General features: G+C 35.7%; 1 protein-coding gene across 6 annotated transcripts in view; it reads right to left on the reverse strand.

Moving 5' to 3' along the window:
- LOC113069862 (protein kinase C zeta type-like) overlaps window positions 1-23,643 on the reverse strand; it is a 91,773-nt gene that overhangs the window by 5,539 nt on the left and 62,591 nt on the right. For all 6 annotated transcript variants that reach the window (XM_026242936.1, XM_026242937.1, XM_026242942.1 and 3 more), the window contains 8 exons: window positions 22,119-22,216; window positions 21,485-21,571; window positions 19,401-19,536; window positions 19,196-19,283; window positions 18,811-18,930; window positions 16,714-16,793; window positions 15,312-15,401; window positions 3,097-3,212 (listed from right to left, as the gene is read on the reverse strand). In XM_026242936.1, the coding sequence (XP_026098721.1) occupies window positions 3,097-3,212; window positions 15,312-15,401; window positions 16,714-16,793; window positions 18,811-18,930; window positions 19,196-19,283; window positions 19,401-19,536; window positions 21,485-21,571; window positions 22,119-22,216 (815 nt within the window). The remainder of the gene's footprint in view (window positions 1-3,096; window positions 3,213-15,311; window positions 15,402-16,713; window positions 16,794-18,810; window positions 18,931-19,195; window positions 19,284-19,400; window positions 19,537-21,484; window positions 21,572-22,118; window positions 22,217-23,643) is intronic.

Below are 23,643 nucleotides of genomic sequence, written 5' to 3' on the forward strand. Positions count from 1 at the left end.
TTATTCTGATATATGCAAATATGTATGAAAGGAAATGACTTTAAATGAAAGGCATGAGTAGATAAATCACTTATTAGGGGCAATTAAAAATACACACTAGGAAAATTTTGGGGTTGGTAAGATTGATCAAAAACAGTAATATTCTGAAATATTACTACAATTTAAAATTACTTATTTATTTGAATATATTTTAAAATGTAATTTATTCCTATATATATATATATATATATATATATATATATCAATGTTGAAAATATCAGTGCTTTTTTAGGATTCTTAGAAGAAATGTACAGTTAAAAACAGTAGAATTATTTGAAACTGAAATATTTTGTGACATTAAAAATGTTTTTGAATGACCTTACTGAACTCAAACTGTTAAACATTAGTGTACTTTGTGTAAATTTTGGTAGCTAGATAATAGTGCATTGGGAATCCAAGTTCCTTTATAAGCCGTTTGTGTCAGCATGTTAAAGGGAATCGTGTCTCTAGTCGCAATGGATTTCAGTTCATCCTTTGTCCGCTTCGCTCTGAGACACATCCCACTCTGGACGCGCTTTCCTTTAATCCAGAAGACTAAATCTCTTACAAGGAAGGATTTCACCCCCCACCCTCTTTTTTCGTCTGCCAGATCCATCAAACAAAAAAGGCTTCCATCACTTCCTCCCCCTCCTCCTCTCCTCCACCGTGTGGGACGTCAGGCTTTTCCAGAGCTTGCTCTGCTTTTGAAGTGTCTGGCTGCTGCGTTCCTTTGAAGCCTGCTTGGAAAATGTTGTATTGAGCTAAAAACCCGCCGTGGCTCTATAGATTACTGTCTGTCAGTTCATCTGACTGCGGGCCACATGCGTTCTGCTAATTATGAGTGACAGGTTTACCGACAAATTGACTTCAATCAACTTGTATTCTGCAATTGATTGTATACTCAACAGTTCAATGAAGTGCATCTTGGGCTTCTCATGGAGAGTTAAAATATCAAATCACTTCAAGATACAGAAGGACTTCATTCGGAACTGAATGCCTGATTCAAATTGAGGTAGTAAACAGGATGAGATTGAGAACTGCATCAAATTTGAATTTGAATCCAAGGAAGAATTGAAATGAATTGGTTGAATGGATGGATAAATTAATGGATGGATGGATAAATGCAATGACAGAATGATGGATGGAGGGATGGATGGATGGATAAATGGATGGATGAATGCAATGACAGAACGATGGATGGTGGATGGATGGATGTCTAGATGGATAATTGGAATGATAGAATTATGGATGGCTGATAGATAGATAGATAGATAGATAGATAGATAGATAGATAGATAGATAGATAGATAGATAGATAGATAGATAGATAGATAGATAGATAGAACAATGGATGGATGGATAGATGAAATGAAAAAATGATGGATGGATGGATGGATGGATGGATGGATGGATAAATGCAATGACAGAACGATAGATGGATGGATGGATGGCTAGATGGACAGATGGAATGATAGAATGATGGCTGGATAGATAGATAGATAGATAGATAGATAGATAGATAGATAGATAGATAGATAGATAGATAGATAGATAGATAGATAGATAGATAGATAGATAGATAGATGGATGGATGGATGGATGGATGGATGGATGGATGGATGGATGGATGGATGGATGGATGAAATGATAGAATGATAGATGAATATGACGGATAGATGAAATGATAGAATGATGGATGGATGGATGGATGGATGGATAGAATCATAAAATTATGGATGGTTTCTCCAATCCAATCTGTCTTTCCAAACTCGATTGAATTGCCCGTGTTGTGAGCAATTCAGCTCACACTCAAGAATTGAAAGGTATCTATTTCTGCTAACTTTTGCATAACCCTACTAAGCATTGCACATTTTGAATGCACAGCCCTCAGATTTCGGCGATAACAGGGTGCATTTCAGTCATGGTACCAAATCACATTGTTAATCAAAGATCCCGCCCTCTTTCGGAGATGCATTTTTCGAGCTCCATTTAAATGTAGACTGAAATCAGGAATCCCTTTTAGAAGCTTAAGGACTGCCTGTCTCTATGGATTAAATCAGAATAACAAATTCAGCCAGATATAAAAGTCATTGTGAAGACTGGAGTCCCTCTCGAGAGAAATACACCTCTACAGAACAATGTGTCTCAAAGCCTGGTGTGATTGTCCTCCATGGAGAATGGCAGGAATGTCTGAAGAATCTCTTGAGAATAATGGGGTGAGACCTCAACAACTGGCTCAAATGTACTTCGACATTCCATAAGTCAACCTACAATCCTCCACCATCGAATAAATGCACATTTTTTGCATTGAGTTGACTAGCCTTTCTCTTATTTTAGCACTTGTTTTAATCACCGCAGTATTCAAAAGGACTGAGTTTATGAATGAGTGACTGAAGAAAAGACTTGAAAGCATAAAAGCCCCTCTAGAAACTCACTTCATACTGATTAAAGCCAGTTTCCACATGAATCTCTGGTTTTTAATGCCTCTTGGCATCAGGTTTTAGCCGTTTAAGAGCTATTCTTTGTCCTCCTTTTCAATGTGGCCCTTTTCTGTGCACCTCATACTGTAAAGCAATCAGAAACTCCAGAGGGGATGTTTCCATATGACATCACTACCTCTCGATAGCCTCCAGATGGGTAAACCATTTCACTTCACCTCGCCCTCACTTCTGAAGGGGAATCTTAGACATAAACTTCACCATCCTGACCAGGAGAATCAAACTGAGTGGAAACCCTGTTTATTAAATAGCAAAATCTTCTGCTGGTGCAGTCATGTAACTTTGAAGTTGTTAAATTATTACATAACCGCTCTCAAGATGGATTCCTCAGAAGTGACGACTGACTTTAATTTTCATTTAAACATTTGGAAGATGTTACGGTCTAGGAGAGGCCTTTTTTATTTGTTATAATTCAGGTCTAGACACATCTGACCAAACACGAGTATTATAAGCAGTTTTTTTAGCAACTGGACATGTCATTGGAAAACAGGTGGAGGGATTCTTCTGTCAGAGACCTTTAATGATCATTTGTGGTAATGAAACGCCCTTCGGCCAAGCATAACATTCATTCTATACTTACTCATCGTCTGGTGTTAGCTGCACGGGTTCGTTGGTGAACTGCGTGTCAAAGTTGTCTAAACCGTAGTCGTCTGTGATCTGAGGTTTGAACGGTGGCGTCACCTGCTTCTGTTCCAGCTAGAGGAGAAAAGGGAGAAAATGATTGATTACAAACAAAATCCACTTCAACATTACAATATCAAGGCTCCTGATCAGAAAAGCCTACTTTGATTACCTTCTATGTTCTTTTTAAAGCTTTTTTCCCAAAACCTTGTTGGCTATATTGTCTATATTGCAGAGTTCAACAACAGTGTTAAGCTGAGAACACACTACACGACTGTCTGGATGATTATGAATGCAATTTGTGCTCAGTTGGACCAGGTCTGTTCCAGTTGGGCTCAGTCACTGTTTGCAATCGGTAGAAAAACTTGCATAGTGTGTGATGTCTAAATAAAGATTATAATCATAGAATTTCAAGAAATTTGTCATTTTCACAAATATTTTTTGTTTAAACATGTTTAATATTTGCGGCTGACGCCAGCGATTGCATATGTGGCTGAGCAGTGGAGATGCGCTCACTGATATACTGATACACTGAAAACTGATATACCCTATAGGACTAGGCCTGTCTATAGGTAACTTTTAACGTTTTCTTAAAATTAGTTTTGAAGAATATTTAAATCAACTTCATAACAAATAGGCCTTTCTTCATAATGAATATACAAACATAACAAATAGCTTTTTAATTTTTTTCATTTTTTAAATTATATTTTCTTTTTTTTTCTTTTCTTTAAAAAAAAATCACAAATATGACACAAAATGTAATTGTTTTATATATAAAGTTTAATTATTTATACTAGTTTTGTGTCAGATGGATAAGGAAATTACGTTGCCTTGAATTTCTATGCAGCTCTTTTGTTGACAGCGTCATTAAATAACAATGGGAGCACGAACACTTAATGTAATTGAAATACACAAATGGCAAAAGTCATTTTTTATGTCATTCTAACTGGTGTGTTGGGAATTGTAACAACAAAATAATAGCCAACCGTTTTTACTCAGAACCAATTCATTTTTAATCCCTGATTTTAGACATACATGAGATAACAAATAGCCTATATATTATTGCTTGACTAAAAGTTTAAAAACAGCGCTAGAAATGTTATAATTAAGGAAAATAATCATATCTGAAAAGAAATGTGTCTACTCGGACAATAATCCCAAAGAGAACAAAAACAGACTTCATGAAAAAAAATATATATTTACTGTAAGACATGCTGTTACATTTATTAGAAACACCAACATCTCAGGAAAGCTAATGTTTGCTGTTATGTTAAGCACAAACTAAGAAGAGTAAAACAAACCTTTAATGTTTCAATACTCGCACTACTGTCCTCAGTGTTGTCTTTGATGGGGCGGGAACGGCTGCAGAAGCACGGGTAGATAATATAATTGGATACTGCATTTTGTTTTGTTTTTGTTTTTCTACACAAATTGCACAAATAAATACTGCTAGCTGTATGCTTATAAATATATGAAAAAATACTGCCAGCCCTGTTCGTTTTGGTACAAGATCTAGCACAGGTCAACTATCATTAGATTTGTTTTTTCAGTTTTTTTTTTTTTTTTTGGTTCGGCAGAATTTGTCCAGCAGTCATTTAATGTCATGTAGTGGACTGAGTCAGTTATTAGGTCTGTGCTCCTCTCTGTCTGTCAAAGACTAGAATCTGCTCTAGCTGATGGAAACGGTCTTTAAGTGTGTTGAGTTCAGTCTAAGAATGTTTCAGCTAGTCATGTAGTGCGTCTCCAAGTTTAAGGGTGCTTTTACACTTGGTTCGATTGCTCGGTCCGAACTCACATTGGAATGAACCCCCCTTCCCTGCCCCTGCTGGATTGTGTTCACACGATAGTCTTTGGTTCCAAACACACCACAGTACATTCGATCAGAGTGGCAGCTGTTTACTCCTGTTGCTAGGTAACTACAGTGCAGAAATGAATGGATGCTTTCTTGCTTCATTTTTTGTACTTCAGATTTTGAAAATCCAAAGTACCAACACAGAACAAAACATTTATCTGTCACGACTGTAATTCGAAGGATCAAAAGAACGCGGCAGTCAATCTTTCCCAGCAGAAATGAGATTTAAATTCTCAGGTAAAGACTCAGGTAAAGTTTACGGATGTGCATCCAAATTCAGAAAACAGCATTCATATTCTCAAAATGAAACAAACTGTAATGTCAGATAAATCTAGGTGCACTCCAAAAGTGCTAGTGTGAAAGTCGCATTAGAAGCAAAGATTCTTTAGTGGCTTTAGTTAGCTTTACTATGGCTCTATGAAGAACCTTAAACATCCGTGGAACCTTTCCATTCCACAAAAAGTGGAGAAACTCTCTTTAGATTATTAAAATGTTCTTCACATTAAGAGAAAAAACCTGAACCATTCACTGAAAAGTTCTCAGGGGAACCAATAATGTTTTTTCCATAGCATCACTGTGAAAACATCTTTTAGGACCTCTGTTTTTAGAGAAAATTGGAATAGTGTTACCAAAATTTGCTCAAGGTACTAGAGCAAGAACCTTTGAAGTCAGTGTTCTACCCAAACTAAAACCTCAGAAGTGACTGATTTGGGCCACTCTATAGGCAGCAACACAAACAGCAGTCCATGCAGGTGATTAAAATACAATGGATTTCAACAGATTCTACCCCAGTGAACTCGAAGCATGACCATTTACGAATGTCACTGCAACTTCCTGTGTAGCACAAAATGAATTGAGGAAGTTTCCTAGTGGAAAAGTAGTGGTTCATAAGCAAAAAAATATTTTATTCAAAAATACTGGGTAAACGAGCACATTTAAAGTTTTTACTGATACTTTTGGTATGGAATGAAACACCAGCTTTTTTAGTCAACATTTGTCAACAATTTTTAGTCAACATTTGTTTTGATTCCATCTTGGAAGGAAGCATAATTTTGATAAAATCTAGGTAGGAAGTTCATATGACATAAATTCCATAAATGGACCAAATCATACGTACCAATGTTTATGAAATTTCATAAATGCTTGAGTCAGTGTGACATCCACTTTCAAGTAAAGAAAAAAAAAAAAAAAAACAGACAAAAACCGCAAGGCATTTTTGATTTTCACTCAAGGCCACTAATAATATTCTATTATGAACTGAAAGAGGGTGAATGGCCCTTGTGTGAGGGACACTTCCATTTGTGTGAGTTCTGAAGTGTTTTTAATAACAGAGAATAAGACACTAAACTAGAGAGGGACAAGAAGAGAATTAATGGAGGGCAGAAAGAAGAAAGAAAGAGATTATGAAGGTTTGATTATAAGCACTTGTTAGAATGGACATATTCTGTGGATGTCAACACTGTGGGTCAGTTAAGGTTTGTTTTCATATTTGGACTCTTTTTGCCTCTCTGATATTCTCTCTGTTTTTCGAGGACATGATCCTGCTGTGTTCCACTCCACGCCGATCTGCACAAACTGGAACAGATGGCCTCTCATCTCTCCTTTCACTACTCACTCTCTCTATTTAGTTGAATTCATGAGTCCAGCTTAATGTCTCGTGTTGTTCTCTCAAAACGCAGGAAATAGAGTTTAAATTTATTAAAGAAAAGAGTGGTTATTGTGCAAAACTTAATTGTTTTCGATAACAATAAGAAATGTTCAGTGAGCACCAAATCAGCTTAGGAGCAAAACGCCCTGCCTTTGGTTTTGCCATTTCTCTGCAATCCACACATAAGCATAGTGGAGAGAGACATAATAGAGAGGTAAAGATGGCATACAAGGGAAAACCCAGCTGCCGTGTGTGTGTTTATTATTCCCGAGGCCATTGACTCCAGAGAGTCAGGCGTGGTGCAGTTGGCTGCAACCTGCCTGACGGAACATGCTAACGTTCGTCTCTGTAGCAGAAAACCAATTAAACATGCACAGCCATGCAGATGCACAGAGGCTCTTCCCACTGATTTGTTGGAGTGGATTATTCCCACATAGCTCCTTCACTAGTTCTCGCTTCCTAACGTTCTCTCAGTCTCTCTGTCAGGGTCCGGCATCATCCTCTCTGTGACAAAATGATTGTAAACTCACTGGTAATCCACTAGGATGTCACAGTGCTGATTGCAATGGGACGCTATGACTCCCTTTACACCTGGCATTAATGTGTTATTGGTGATTGCATCATAATCGGACAGAAAATTATCACAGGAAATGCACCCAGGATGCACTGTGATCTGATTGCAGACACATTTTGCATGTGACCATATTGGATTTGTAATGTAAATGCTAATCTGTCCTGATTCTGGATCAGGACAACAGACTCAAATATTAATAACCATTCAATAACAAGGCCAATGTCTCTAAAAAGGCATAATTCACCTAAAAATTGTAATTTTGTCATTTCAATTGTGTCACGTTCATCTTTTTCCAGATCTATGTTTATGTATCTGTGATCTGTACGGAGATTCTTTTTTTTTTTTTTTTTTTACAGAAACGCAAAATAATATATTTGACCATTTCATTCATTCAAAACTGCATACATACATACAAACAATTGTGTTAGTAGAAGACAAAAAACAACAAAAAAGCATGTTTGGAACAATATGAGGTTATATAGTAATTACAAATTACATTTCTGGGTGAACTATCCCTTTCAGAACAAGAGTGTTTCCAGTGGAGAGCCAAAGAAAACTTAACCACAGATATCTACTGTCACAGAATTGGATAATTATTATTAATACATTCAAACAACAGCGGTGGCAAAGCTGGCTGAAATAAAAATCCCACACGCATGCACATTCATTTTCTGATCCCCATGACAGTGTGTCATGGCTGTTCTGACTGTGTTCTAGAATGAAAGAGAAAAGCTTGTTTCTTTTTATTCTCCACTTAAAAAAGAAAACCAGATTTGAATTACAATGATTGATTTAATTGAACCTGTTTGAATAAAATGCTTTTAAGATTAAACAATGACTCTGATTTACAATTGCCTCTTTCCAAAAACATGAGAAAAAACATTGATTTTTCACTGCAGTTATGGCTAAAAAACAGGAAATCCACAAACAATGGGATTAGCTACACTGTAATTTTTGTTTAAGTTGTAAATAAAACAAACATTTCTGCAATATGTTTGACAAGACAATATGATTTCAGTTTCTCTACTTCAAAATTGTACGTTTAATGTGCTACTTTTCATTTCTTAATACTGTATAAATCTATAACATTTTCTAAAATGTTAGAAATTAATTGTTTTATATATATATATATATATATATATATATATATATATATATATATATATAGTATTAATGTTACAAGTGATTTAATCCATAATTTATGACTTTATGCATTACATTGAATTTATGAATTATAATGTGGAATCTGAAATTATGTTTTAAATTAATAATAATAATTATATATATATATATATATATATATATATATATATATATATATATATATATATATATATATATATATATATATACACAATTTTGTGTAAGAAAAAGTATGTACATAAACAATCACAAGAGGATCTAGATGCAGTAATTCTCTGCTTATATAATCACAATTGCTCCATTGCACACACTGATCCAGATTCTATGAGGTCTAAAGCATATTCTCACGCAATCTCAAATAGCCCATGACGTCTTTAGTATTTTCTTTTTTCCACTTGATTAAGACACAAGCTAACTGTACTCTGCATGTGGACGTGAGCTGAGGACCCACCGATTCCCACTGTGAGGAGTGAAACTTATTTCAGGACAGTTGTAAACTTGACTTATGATGCCTGAGTGAAGTGTTTTCAAGTGCTCACAATTCAGAAAGTTAGCAAAGTCCAGTTTGCCAGACTGGCAGATGTTGTAACTACAACATCTGGTTACGAAAAGCATTCCAATGCAGCTGTGTTGTTTGATAAACTAGTTTTTGCAAGTCCAAAATTCTGAGAACATTTAACATTTTTCTAATTTCAAACATTTTTAATAACAAATTATATTTTTAGTACTGTATAATAATCTGAAATCTTTGTGAAATGTTTCTTCCAGGCAATACAGTCTATCAGAAAAACAGATAGGTATAAAACATTGCTAGCGTAACTGGGGTGGTTGCTAAGCTGTTCCTAGCATGACTAGCAAGTTACTAGCATGTTAACATTATTAGCAATTTGTAAGCATTATTCTAGAATGATTAGCATGTTCCTAGCATGTTAACATTATAAGCAAGTTGTTAGCATGTTTCTAGCATAATTAGCAAGTTACTAGCATGATGCGAACATGTTTAACAAATTGCTAGAATGTTACTAGCATGATTACCATGCTACTATCATGGTGTTAACATGATTATCCAGTTACTAGCATGTTGCTAGCATGATTAGCATGTAACTAACATTTTGATAGCAAGTTTCTAACATGTTTAACAAATTGCTAACGTTTCTAGCATGATTATGAAATGAGTACTGTTATGATGATTCTAGCATGATAAGCAAGTTACTAGCATGTTAACATTATTAACAAGTTACCAGCATGTTTCTAGCATGATTAGTAAGTTACAAACATGCTGTTATGATAATTCTAGAATGATTAGCATGTTACTGGATGTTAACATTATTAGCAAGTTGTTAGCATGTTACTAACATGATTAGCAAATTACAATCATGCTGTAAGTAAGCATGTTGTAAGCATGTTACTAGCATGTTTCTAACATGTTTAGCAAGTTGCTAAAATACTTCTAGCATGATTAGCATGTTATTATCACGGTGTTTACATGTTGTTAACATGATTAACAAGTTACTAGCATTTTTTTAGCATGCTTCTATGCTAATCCAGTTTAAACCAGTTGATTTGATTAACAAAAAAAAAAAAAAGGCTGAAAACCAGCAAAGAACAGCCTGACCTGCTAAAAAAAGTGTCCAAAACCACTTTAAAACCAGCTTGGGAGACCAGCCAAAGCAGCCAATCAGCTTAGGCTGATTTTAGCACTTTCTTTCAGGAGGGAGTTGTTTTCTATAGCAATAGACAGCTTAAATACACCATAAGATTCAAGAAGAAGTTTAAATAGTATTCAGTTAAATAGGATTTCTTTTTCAAGCCAACTTAATTTGAATAAAAATTACAGAGAACATTGTTACCAATTTCTCACCACTTGAGGATCTACATACACCAGGTCCAAAACTAGGCTTTTGTGTCTTAATACTGGTCTCAGAGGTGGACTTCTGTGCAGCCTCCCCTGCTAAATCTGTCTTTACATGCTGCCGTCACAGAGAGAGTTGTGCTGCGTCTCCCCTCCAGGGCCCACACTGCAGACGGTGGGAAGAGGATCTGTCTGAGCAGAGTAAAGCTTTTACACCAGCCGCACCATTCTGTCTCTCTCCCACTCGCTCAGTTTACCTCCTGCTTTCTCATTCAGCTCGCTCTCTATCACTTTGTCTCTCACCATCTCAGTGCACCTTACTCTTCTCATTCATTTATCTCTCCTTTTCTCACTCTCTCCCACTTTGTCTTTCACTGTCTAAAATCATTTTCCGCTCCTCATTCAAGCCGTTCTCACTCTATCTTTTGCAATCTGCCTTGCACTGTCAAAATCAGCGTCGCTCTCCCACTCTTTCACCCCCTCTGTCTCTCACTTGTCTAAATCTCAGTCCCTAAAGGAGCACTAAAGTTTCTCTCACTGCACTAATCTTAAATCTATGGCTTTTTTATGTTCTTCTTATTTCCACATTGGAAACTTTCCATTATCCTTTGAAAAGTAGCTTAAATACCTTTTTTGTGTGTGTATATATATATATATATATATATATAGTTGTATATAAAAATAGTTTGAAATTTATAATAAATATAAAATTATTTGTATATGATTTATTAACAATCTTTTAATCTTAAAATATGAAAATCATAAAAATATATATATTCTATATTCTATATTCAATAGCATTAATAGTTCTACTCAAGTTTTGTTAGCTATTATTATCCTTAGCAAGACAAATTAATTAGCTATGTTATTAAAATAAAATAGTGATATCCACTTCCACTTATTTTAAAACAAATTTTTGACTCAGTTGGGCCTAGTTTGGTGTCTTTTCTGAATAATTCTGAATCTGAAACTAAATCTGAATGTTTAGTTTCAGGAACTATACCTGATAGCCTCAAAGAAGCTATTGTTACACCTCTTCTTAAGAAACCTTCTCTTGATTCTAATAATTTAAATAATTATCTCAAATCTTCCATTTATTACTAAAGCACTGGAGAAAACGGTGTTTATTCAGCTACAGTCTTTCCTTAGTGCAAATCATATTTTTGAATATTTTCAGTCTGATTTTAAGCCTCTGCATAGCACAAAGTCTGCTTTATTACAGGTCCTTAATGACACTTTGTTGGCGACTGACTCTGGTGACTCTGTTATCCTAATTCTGTAAGACTTAACCTCAGCTTTTGATACAGTTGATCATAAAATTATTTTATCTCGACTAGAATACTTTGTGGGCATCCAAGGAACTGTTCTTAGCTGGTTCTAATCATATTTAACAAATAGAAGTTGTCATTGTCAGATTAGGTAATTTTTCTTCATTGGCTGCTAAACTTTACTGTGGAGTGCCGCAGGGTTCTATTCTCGCACCCATAATTTTTTCCTTGTATTTGCTTCCTTCTCTATTTTCAGAAAGCATGGAGTATCATTTCACTGCTATGCAGATGATACCCAAATGTATAAACCTTTGAAACAAAATAAACGTGCTGCTCTGGAATCTCATTTGAATGACCGGATGAAGTGAAAACGTGGTTCTCTGAAAATGTATTAAGAACCTAGGTGTTTTCTGGGATCAGAGTCTCAAATTTGATAAACAAATAATGTGGTTATTAGTTCCTGTTTGTTTTATTTTCAGCCACACCTTCTCTCCAAAATTTTATATTTTCTCTCTGTTAAAACTTTAGAGATAGCTCTCCATTCGGCTCATTACATCGCGCTTGGACTACTGCAACTCTCTTTATCTTGGCATTTCAAAATCCTCCATCGCTCGTCTCCAATTCGTACAAAATGCCGCTGCTAAATTCCTCAAAAGACAACGTAAATTTGATCATGTTATTCCAATTTTGATATTGTTGCATTGGTTACCTGTGCATCTTAGAATTGAGTTCAAAATTCTTCTCTATGTTTTTAAATCTATAAGTAATCTATCTGATCAAATTTATCCATACAATCCTACATGAAATCTGAGGTCTGGTGATCAAACACTCCCTCTGTCCCCAGATCACGGTTAAAACATACGGGGGATTAGAGCCTTTGCGGTTGCTGGCCCTAAGCTGTGGAACAGCCTTCCAGCCTATATCAGATCGCCACATTCTTTAAATGTTTTTAAATTATCTCTTAAAACCTATTTCTCTTCTTTGGCTTTTAATTTATTGTGAGTTTATGATATGAATCTGTGGGTTGCCATGTGTTCTATGTCTTTGTTTATTCAGCACTTCGGTCAGCCATGCTTGCTGTTTTTAAATGTGCTTTACAAATAAAACAAACTTGAAAACTGACATTAATTTTCCTGTGATATACATGCATCCACTGCAGAACATTGCAAGTGGACAAACTGCATGTGTGTTTTGTTTGTTTGTTTGTTTTTAAAGTATAGTAAAAGAAACACCCGTATATGTGTATTGCTGTGTTAAAGAAACTCCTTCGACATCTGGTAAAGCTGAAAGACAAATGTTCACTCATCACAGGCAGGTGCCAGACACACTTTTACAATCAATCATCGTAATAAATATTTTTGAAATGCAATTATAGCTTATACTGAAAAGATCAAGCTGAAAGAAATAAAATGCTGCAAAGAAACTCTTACAGAAGACCTGCAGTGAAAATATCTACTTGAAACATAGCAGGGTAGACGCAGTAATAGTTTAGACGTGATTTCAGTTGAGCATCAAATCAATGTCTTCATTCATTCATGAGCTATTACCAACAAGTGTAGCACAACGCCATTCATTAGAAGCGCTCAGGGGGTTGATTCAACATATACAACGCTACGTGTGTATGTGTGTGAGAGAGAGAGAAAGTCTGTGTGTCCAAACTCATCCACTGAGCTAGTAAAGTGGCGGAAAATCCCAGCAACTGAAGCATAGTGCATTAGTGACAGAACTCTTGAGCATTTAATTTCCTTTACACCATGCTGACCTTCTGAATGCACATCAGGAAATACACAGTGGACACAACAAACCAAAGCTAACTGCAATTACAGCTAATTAAACGTGACAGATCACAGCACAGCGCCTGGCTTAGTTATGTGAAGATGTACAGTAAAATTATAGAGCCTCAGAGGCAAGTATGAGATGACATCATGAAAAAAGAGCTAATTTGCTGTCTCTGCAGTTTTGAATCTGCATGCTGTTTTCAAAATCAAAAATTTTTTTGGGACATAACTTTTCTTGCATATTGTATAGTATGTCAGAAATTTTCTTTCACGTTATATACAGTATATGTATGAATCGTTGAATCATTCGTCAATAATCTGCATTTAGAAAATAGATATGGTTCATTTCCATTTCAGGCCAATTGTTATAGGTTTTTTTAAACAAAAACGAAAGATTTTGTGAAACATCTGATATATAATCTAAAAATAAACTATAATCTATAATAAAGTGATAAGTGTTTTTGTTTGATCAACTTTTGTGGCATCTGAACTACTTGAAACCACTGTTGATGCATATTCAAGGGTCCAAGTCTTGTTTAGGAAGTTAAAATCCCCAAATCCCCTATTTTACATCCTCAACAACCTGAAAATCAACATGAAACAGTGTTCCCATTGTACTTCTGTAACCTGACATTTCTGAGAATTTTTTTTTTTTGAATAACATGCACATGCATTAAGAAAATGAAGCAATTTTAACATCATGTTGATGAGAAAATAAATAAACAAATTATTTTTAAATAAATATATATATATATATATATATATATATATATATATATATATATATATATATATATATATATATATATATATATACACACACACACACACACACACACACACACACACATTAAATAAATTCTGCCTATATTAAATAATTACTAAATTAAAATTTTACCTTAATTTTTAAATAACATAATATTTCTATGAATGATACGAGTTTCAATTCTATGGAAATCTCCAAACATCTCTTCAGAATTCAAAAGGTGCAGATTCTGTGCGAGACTATAACTGACAACCTGACCACCTGTCCATTTACTAAACTTATTCCCATTTTCATCATTCTCTCTTTATCACTCTCTCTACGTGTCTGTCTCTCTCTACTCTGCATCCAAAGTTCTCTTAAACAGACTAATACATCCATTACACACACACACATTTCTGCAGCTCCTGAATATTGTATGCTCACTCACTGATTTTCATGTTTCAGCATTGTGTGCATCATTTATACCAGACCAATTAACATCCCCCCTTAAACCTTGTGCCGCTTCAGCAAAGGCTGAATCTCATTTGATATTCTCTTTCATTTCTGCTGCTGGTACAAAGGATAACACCCTACTATCAATAGCCACACACTACATTCACTCTACCCAAAGTGTACTTCATAAACTTTGAAAGAGCTGCTTAGACAATCCTTGCTAAACTTGACTAAAATAGTCAATGGTATTTTCTCCTCTTGTTCAGAGTAACTTCTCTTAAAAGCTGGGTTTGGGTCAATACTTTAGACCAGATAATCTTGAATCTCTTTAAAAATGACTTTTATTTTAAAGAAAAAATGCCTTGCCATGAAAAGACTGATCCTACATTTGAAAAAAAAAAAGAAATAAGTTTAAATGTATCAGATTCAGCCAAGCAACTAAATATTATTTTGCTTCTGTGAACCATTTATTAGATATTATACTTTAATCGCCAGAAAAACTGCCACAAAACATGATTATCTCCTTTGAGCCAGACCATTTGTTCGATTAACAACCGATTTTCGAATGTATAGATAATTCTGAAGACATTTTGTATTCTTAGAATTGACATGAAAACCAAAACATTCCACTGATTTATTTGGATAGGTGCTCTACAGCTGATACATAAATCATTTGAAAAATCGTTATTCTTATTTTGTAAAAAAAAAAAAAAAAAACAACAACTATCTGATGGAAAGTTTTTATTGATATTTAAATAATAAGATAATATTAGTTTTCAAGGTTCAGGGCTGTGTTATAGACCTTCTTGGTTTCCATATATTAAAAAGTGCCATGTTTGTCAGAAAACCATTTTTGCCTACCTGGTCCCAGTCTATGCTTCTGAAGAACGTATGAGACTTGATGTCTGTGAATCCGGTCTGAACTTGGCATCCCAGCCTCTCTTTGGGGTCCTGAAGAGAACACATACTCTATTAATAACACTCCTAACAAAAGCCAGATCTGGTGTAGAGAACTTCAAAAACCTGAAACTACTTCAATTCATGTACTCTTTATTTCTCGAGAATGGAGCTTAACCCAAAACACATTCACTATTGCATGTGTTGTTGATGTTCTCTTGTGCTCTGAGACATTAGACGAGGATTCAGGGGTCCGAGAGCGACTGGCTGAGCAGATCTACGCTCATTTAATCCCAATGAATCAGGCTAAGACGGCTGATAACACTGATTACAGCCTGCTGTTGAGTCTGAGGAACACCAGAGCTTCAATAAAAGCAATTTATCTAGACGATTAAAGGAATACACTTCATTATTCACCGATTTAATCAAGACAACACGCAGACGGGCCCTCAAAGAAGCATGCACACCCTCAAGATATTGGTTTCATCTGGAAGATGATGACCCTCCTTATTATAGCACATGTATTTGTTCAGTCAGAGGCAAACTGTGTGCACATTTGTGTAGAGTTAAGACCCTCATTCATAAACCAGTGTGCAATGTGCATGTATTATGACATTTTTTCCTTCCTCAGAGCATATTTGTTTCTCATCCATCTTTTTTGTGTAATGGAGCGCAACAGTGATCAAAGTTTCAGAGGAAAAAGAATGAACTACTCATTAAGTATTATGTATGTTGTAATTGAATCAGTCTGGGTTTGCTTATCAAAATATACAACTACTGATTTTATTATATGGCAATAATATATATATATATATAAAATTCATTTTTGCTTTAAAAAATAATGTTACATTTTTAACTAAAAATACAAAAATACAAAGAAAATTAATTTCACCTGCCACTAGCCTCCAAATACTCACTGCTGTGAAAATAACAGTAATGTTTCCATGGTAACATTGACTAATTTGATAGTTGCATTTCATTTCAGGGTTGTGGGTAGTCATTTATCGAATTCTGCATGTAAAAAAAAAGTTTTTCTTTTTTTTTTTAAGAAACCAAACTGACTTACAGTATGGCTTCAACAGAAGCATGACCTTCAAGATAGTAGAACTGTTTTGAAATATATTTCCAGAAATCTTTTAATATGCACCATAAAGTACCTTAACCTTGGGGTTGCTACATTAAATCCTACTTGAAATACAGCAATACTAGTTTATACAATATTTTTTTTACTATTTAACTCTTTGTTTCCTAAGTTTTCTTTTTTGCCTAGAGTTTTTCCCTCTTTTTCTTCTGTCCTTGTGTTTTGCAAAAACATGACAGCTGTATGGCACTCTTCGTTCACATACCACGTCCACTTTGTTCTCACCTTATTCAGAAAGCCTTTCAAAACACTCGCAGCCTTAACAGACAGTGACCTGGGAATCCGTATCGGCTTCTCCAAAATTACTGAAAGAGAAAGGTAGAAGATAAAAGTGTGTGAGTCATTCTTGCAGAGTTTGGCCGTCGTATTGAGCGACGGTGTTAGAGAGAGACAGACTTTAACCCGCAAGCACAAAATCTCTTGCTCGTACACCCACACACTACAGACGCCTGAATAAACCCTTTAGAATTCAATCAAAGACTCAAAAGATTCCTCCCCACTCCGCGTTTATTTCTGTAAATTCATAACATTCTGTTGCGGCGTTAAGTGGATTTAAGCACACCCCAAAATGTAAAAAGCGTGTCTTTTTAATATGTCTCATCCATGCATTTTTGGATTTCTTTTACAGCTGCGTATCTCGGGCAACCGTCCAGAAGTAAAGCCTGTTAAATTTCATCTCTCTCAAAGATGAAGTGCTGACGAGCATTTATCTTTCCCCTTTCTGAATGCCACATCCCCCTGTTCGTTTTCTTTTTCCAATGAAAAGCTAAGGGGATTTAGGTCTTGCTGGGGCTCTGTCCTGCTGCTGTGACGCGGTTTGGATGGCGGCCCGAAAGCGGCTAAAGCGTTGGCTCGGCGGTGGCAGCATCTGCCCTGCTCCTGGGTGGGCGGCGGAGCGCCGGCAGGGGGAGGCCATGTAGGGCCGGGGGGAGGTTGGACCGGAATGGCACTGCAGCATATGGACGAACTGAGGTTTGGATGGGGGGAACGGAGTTCCGGTTAAAGAGAGAGATCCAGGTTCATGTCATGTGTGTCTGTATGAATGAGAGTGATCCAGGAGCACGCTGGCCTCTCGGCTGGAGCACCACAGAACAGACAGAGAAGCAGATGACCACACAGTCTCTGCTCTGGAGAGGGATGGGTGGTGAGGAAAGAGGGGATGAAAGAATGTCTCATAAAGGAATGACACAAATGCCAAGAAGGGCTCACAACCTTAAATACACACACATATATATATATATATACTCCACAAATATACAGTAGCGTTTACTGTACTTTTGATCAAATAAAAGCATCCTGGGAAAACAAAAGGGACTTCTTTCCCCAAACTTTTGAATGATTGTGTACCTGTCATGTTTTGGTATAAGAAACGTGTGTGAAAAGTAATAAAAGTAACTGGGGACCATAACCAGTCTAGATCATAAAATCAAATTTCATACACCATATCAAGAGTGATACAGCCACAACAGATCATATTAACCCACTGTACCTCAAATAAGAGCACATATCTAAGCGATAATGTCACTGCTTTAAAACCACGAATAGTCAAGTGAATAATGAATAAATTTAATTTTAAGGAAACGTTTCATTCATTTTAAATAATTATAATGCAAGCATGTCCTAATTATTTAAAATCATCTGTCAGTTTTCATTAAATATACAGAGATAAACATTATTCTAATGAAATCATGTTCAATATATTCAGTTTTTCAGTTCAGTCATAGAATGAAATCAAACTTGCATGACTGCACAGAAAAATGGATAACAAATTGCATTCGTGTTTTTTAACCTTGAGCCAACAAATAAGAGGTAAAGCTGAAAAGTTTTCATTTGTGAAGAGTATTTAAGAAAGACATGTAAGAGAAGGGGTGGAAAATATTAGGCTTGTATATTGCGAGAATTCTTGACAGAATTTTGTCAAGAGATGAAAAAAGATTTTAAATTAAACGATAGAAATCAAAATACACTGGTAATAAAATTGTGCCAAGTACATAATTTCGTAAACATAAAGCTTTTGATAAGTGATATGGTATGCCATCACAAGGTAAAATTGACCAGAATAATAACCACCAACCACAATTAAACATACTATAATCTAAAAGTTGAAGCTGACACAGTAGAAAAAGATGAAGATATTAATATAAAGCAGCCAGGACTGCATCACAATAAAAACTTTGAGTAGGTTAAAAATAAACACCGGACAAGTGGCAATAGCAAGTCAAAATTGGCTTTGGCAACTGAGTATAACCCTTAAGTGGACAGTAACTTCATTAGGAACTTAATACATAATACATAGTTTAAGTTGAATTCACAGGAACTCACCCTGGAAGAGATATTCCTCTGTGTTCATATCAGGATTGTCAGTGATGATGTCGAAAGGAGATCGGCCTGCCATCATTTCAAACATAAGCACGCCCAGGGCCCACCAGTCTACACTGAAGCCTGAGCGAGAGAGAGAGAGAGAGAGAGCAAAAGATGCAGAAAAAATAGTGAGTCCAATCTGTATCAGTGTGATCCACTCGACAGTTCTTAAAAAAACACAATAAAATACATTTAATTTTTAATTAATAGTTTTAAATAATTTTAAATAACTTGTTTTTACTTTAGTTACTAAAAGATAATTCTATTAAACAGTGGGCTCTGTGTTACTCAGGATTATGCAGTACTGATAGCAAGTACATGAATGGATTCATGCAGTCACACTCACCGTAATCCTCTCCCCTCAGGATCTCTGGGGCGATGTAGTTGGGTGTCCCACAGAATGTGCTGGTGGTGTCACCTGGTCTGATTCCCTCCTGAAACAAATAAAAAACTACCGTTTACAGTATGTTTTTACATATTCAGAGATATTAACTTCTATCACTATTTTTATAACATAGTTATGCACTTAGTGATTAGCAATTAGGTTTTACCTTGCACATGCCATAGTCTGTAATTTTGATATGGCCATCCTGGTCCAATAGTACATTGTCCAGTTTTAAATCCCGGTAAATAATTCCCTTCTCATGCAGAAAATTAAGAGCGATGCAAATTTCAGCAGCATAAAATCTGCAAGAAACAGGAATACATATGAAATATAACACCACAGGCCTCTATTTATATGATTAAAAAAACACATATAATATTCACACTGTAATATTGTGAAACAACTTTTTAATATTGTAATATATTTCAGTTTATTCTTGTGATGTCAAAGCTGAATTGATAGCAAGCCATTACTTCAGTCTTCAGTGTCACATGATCTTTCAGAAATCATTCTAATTTGCTGAATTGGTGCTCAAGAAATGCTTAATTTTACAAACAGTTGTGCTGCTTTGTTTTTGTGAAAATTACTCAGTTAGTTTTTTTTTCAAGATTTTTTGCTAAACAGAATATCTGAAAACTTTTTATAACATTATTAATGTCTTTAATGTCACCTTTTATCAGTTTAATAGTGTATACGCTTGCAGAATAAAAAATAAACAAAACTGTAGTTTATCTCAAGACACCTGAAACCATGCATCGACCAATCAGAATCAAGCATTTAACTGTATAACAGTTACTCTATAATAACCTGCCTAACCAATAGCGATGTGACGTGTCTAGTTACAAGCAATTTGTTTCAATTTGGCATTGTGCATTAGCAAAAACAGTGGAATGGCGTGACAAACCCAATAACACCCAGTAAATTAAGTGTGTCCACCAATGATATTTCACAATGGCACAGTGCAACAAACAAGGAAACCAAGCAATTGTCAATATGCTGAAAAGCTGAAAAGCAGGTACTGTGCCACTAACTGTCAGCGCTTGCCTGTCTAAAGTTAGAAAAAACAAAGATGAAAAGAAAGAAGGTGTTCAAAGTAGGAAAAATGAGCTATGACATTTCCGATCAGGTTTCACGTCTGGCAGTGTTCACCTGATGTCGGTGCGCAGCAAGGGCTCATGAGACCTTTTGGAGCAACTCATGAATATTTAGGCACATTACCCATAATTAGCATGTGCATTTGCATATGTGTGGTGTGCAGGACGCATATTGATAGGGCTTGTCGGAGTGTGCTTGACTCACCTAATTAGACCTTGTTTGATCTCAGTTTATCAGACGTGTGAAAGGGGCATTACAGCAGTGCTATGATCAGTCATTGTAACAGGATTCAACATCTAACAGACCAGTCTGCCTCATCGACACATTTTTATAGCCTAATAGAAACTGCATTCAAACCAAAGGCCTGGGTTTGATTTAAACATTACGATGGACAATTTCAAGTTAATAAAACTACACAGATGAGTCGTGTTTTTTGAAGACTGATATCTGCGATGCTGGCAGAGCAAATGCCATTAGCTTTAAATAAGGCTTAAGAAAATATATTAGAAATTCAAGTAAACAGAATTATATGAAGCACATGAAAACAAATTAAATAAATGGCAGTCATGGCCTAATGGTTAGAGAGTCGGACTAGTAACCTGAAGGTTGTTTGTTCAAGTCTCAGGTCTGGAAGGAATTGTCGGTAGGCAGCGCAGCAATATGGCTAACCACTGCTCCGGGTGTGTGTTCATGGTGTGTGTTCACTGCTGTGTGTGTGCACTTGGATGGGTTAAATGCAGAGCACAAATTTCGAGTATGGGCGTATTTGCCCACACATCACTTCACTTCACTATACACTACCTTAATTGAAAGAAATGTATACTTTTATTCAGGAAGGATGTAGTAATTCAAAAAAGTGGCAGTGAACAATTTATGTTATATTTATGTTATATTTAACATAAATATTTTCAACACTGATAATAATAAAATAAATGGAATTCACTGGAATAAAATACATGTTAAATATATTAAATATACTACTGTATTGTCGAATCAATTTTGACCAAAAAACAACTTCTCTTTGTTCCTTTTCTCTTTTTTTCACACATTTAATCCATCTATTGGTTACGCAGTAATCCAACCTAGCTCACAAAAAAATGATGTCTAATCTAAACAACCCACTATATTAAAAATAACAAACAAATAATCAAATACCTGGCATGTTCTTCCGGAAGCTTCCGCTGCCTCTGCATATGGAACATGAGATCTCCTCCATTCACATACTCGATCACTAGAAACAGCCTGAACGTAGAGCAGGAGACATTCATTAAATTCGATCAGATTTCATTAATTCATGAAAGATATTGAAAATCCTGTTCCATAACTCAAAGTGGCTCTCTTAAATTTCCAGTAGTTATACAACTAGTTGCATGTTGCAAGCTATTCATCACTAATGTTAAATTGATAGTTCACTTTATTTCGGCGCAAAATCTGCCCAACCCCCGCCACCCCTGCATTAACTGCCGTAATAAAGCTTGGAAGAGCCAGGACATTTTTTTATATAACTCCGATTGTATTAATCTGAAATTGGAAAGTCATATACACCTAGGATGGCTTGAGTGCCAGATAGCACCATAGGGTAATTTTCATTTTTGGGTGAACTGTCCCTTTAAGAACTGATAACATCTTTGGTTAAGAAAAACAGCAGAAAATAGTGATATTGTGCATATGAAGAGCTAGAGTTTCAGCTAAATCAGACTTCTATGGTTGTTTTCTTGTGTCTGAGGTTTCTTATCTTGACTGTACAACAGAAGGGTGGTTTGCAAAATCAAATACATTCTCCTCTCACCGGCTCTCTGTCTGGAAGCAAGAGTGAAGTCCCACCAAGAATGGATTGGTTGATGCTTGTTCAAACACGTGTTTTTCTGTCTGGACCCAGTCAATATCCTACAGTAAAAAAGACAGAGAGAGACATGTTTGACTTATGAATAAAGAACTGCAAAGGATCATGACAGCAAGATGTTTCACTGCTTTCTAAGAACTAGAGGAGAGGAAATGATGTTCATCGCCTCTACTGGGGGACTACTGTAGGACAAAGAAAAAAACAAGCCTGTGTTTTCTGAGAAAACCCTGATCTATTGATCATTTAACAGTGGAAAACACTTGGCACTATTGCATGCTGTCACTTTAAGGAGTCAAATCTCAGAATTTTTTTTTTTAAATAAGAAAAGCACCTTTCTCTTCTTCATGAACAGTGCAGAAAGAAACAGGAAAAAGAGAAACAGACATGTAAATGAATCACAAGATCAGTCAATAAATGTATAGAATGTACGGTATCTTTCAAATAAACACCCAACACCCATTTTTTATTTGTCAGAAGCAAGCTGACTCTATAATTTCACAAAACCGTCCAGACAGGATGTTACAAAACATCTGTATTGAGAATGTCTCTGGGTGTGAAGACACGGCCCGGAGATGTGTTGATAAAGTCAAGTACTTTTTTGTTCTTTCAACACTTTAACATTAAGCAACTCTTATAATCAGATCAAAGAATTCTAGAGAACGTCTGTTACCCAACAACCCCTACATGCTGAAAAATGACAGTGAACATCTTTTTAGAGGCTAAGGGTGAAATGAGAGATCTGAGCCCAAACAAACACATTTGTTTTTCTGTCATGTCTGGAAGCTTTTCTTCGGCGAATATTGTTTTTAAACCCAGCTAATGATGTTTGCTGTCGCCTGACCTTAAACTTGACACTTACAGAAACCTTTATAGATTTTTAGATATTAATTAGCATGTTTACTGAGCTGTTTTCCTCATGAGACATTCAACTCCATGATGCTTGCAAAACCTGGCCCACACACACAAAGCCTGATTTCCAAATTTAGAGCAATTTAATTTCCTGGAAAGCACATTACAGACAAGCAGTCTCAGCATAAGGACATGAAGAGAATAGGATGATATACACCTGAGTATAAGTCCCATCAGTCCAAAAATACGTCATGACAAGGAAAAAAACATATATAAGTCACACTGGACTATAAGTTGCATTTATTTAGAAGCAAGAGAAAACATTACCATCTCCAGCCGCGAGAGGGCGCTCTATGTCTTCAGTGTAGACTACAGGAGCACTGAGCAGCATAGAGCACCCTATCGCAACTGGAGATGGTAATGTTTTCTACTGGTTCATGTCTCTTAGTTCATTTCTCTCGGTTCATGTCAAATTAATTTTGATAAATAAGTCGCACCTGACTATAAGTCGCAGGACCAGCCAAACTATGAAAAAAAGTGCGATTTATAGTCCGGAAAATACGGGTATGTATGCATGTATGTATGTATATAATTTTCTTTTTTCTTTCATTTTTCTCTGTTT

Source organism: Carassius auratus, unplaced genomic scaffold (genome assembly GCF_003368295.1).
Source record: "Carassius auratus strain Wakin unplaced genomic scaffold, ASM336829v1 scaf_tig00002576, whole genome shotgun sequence".
NCBI lineage: Eukaryota > Metazoa > Chordata > Actinopteri > Cypriniformes > Cyprinidae > Carassius > Carassius auratus.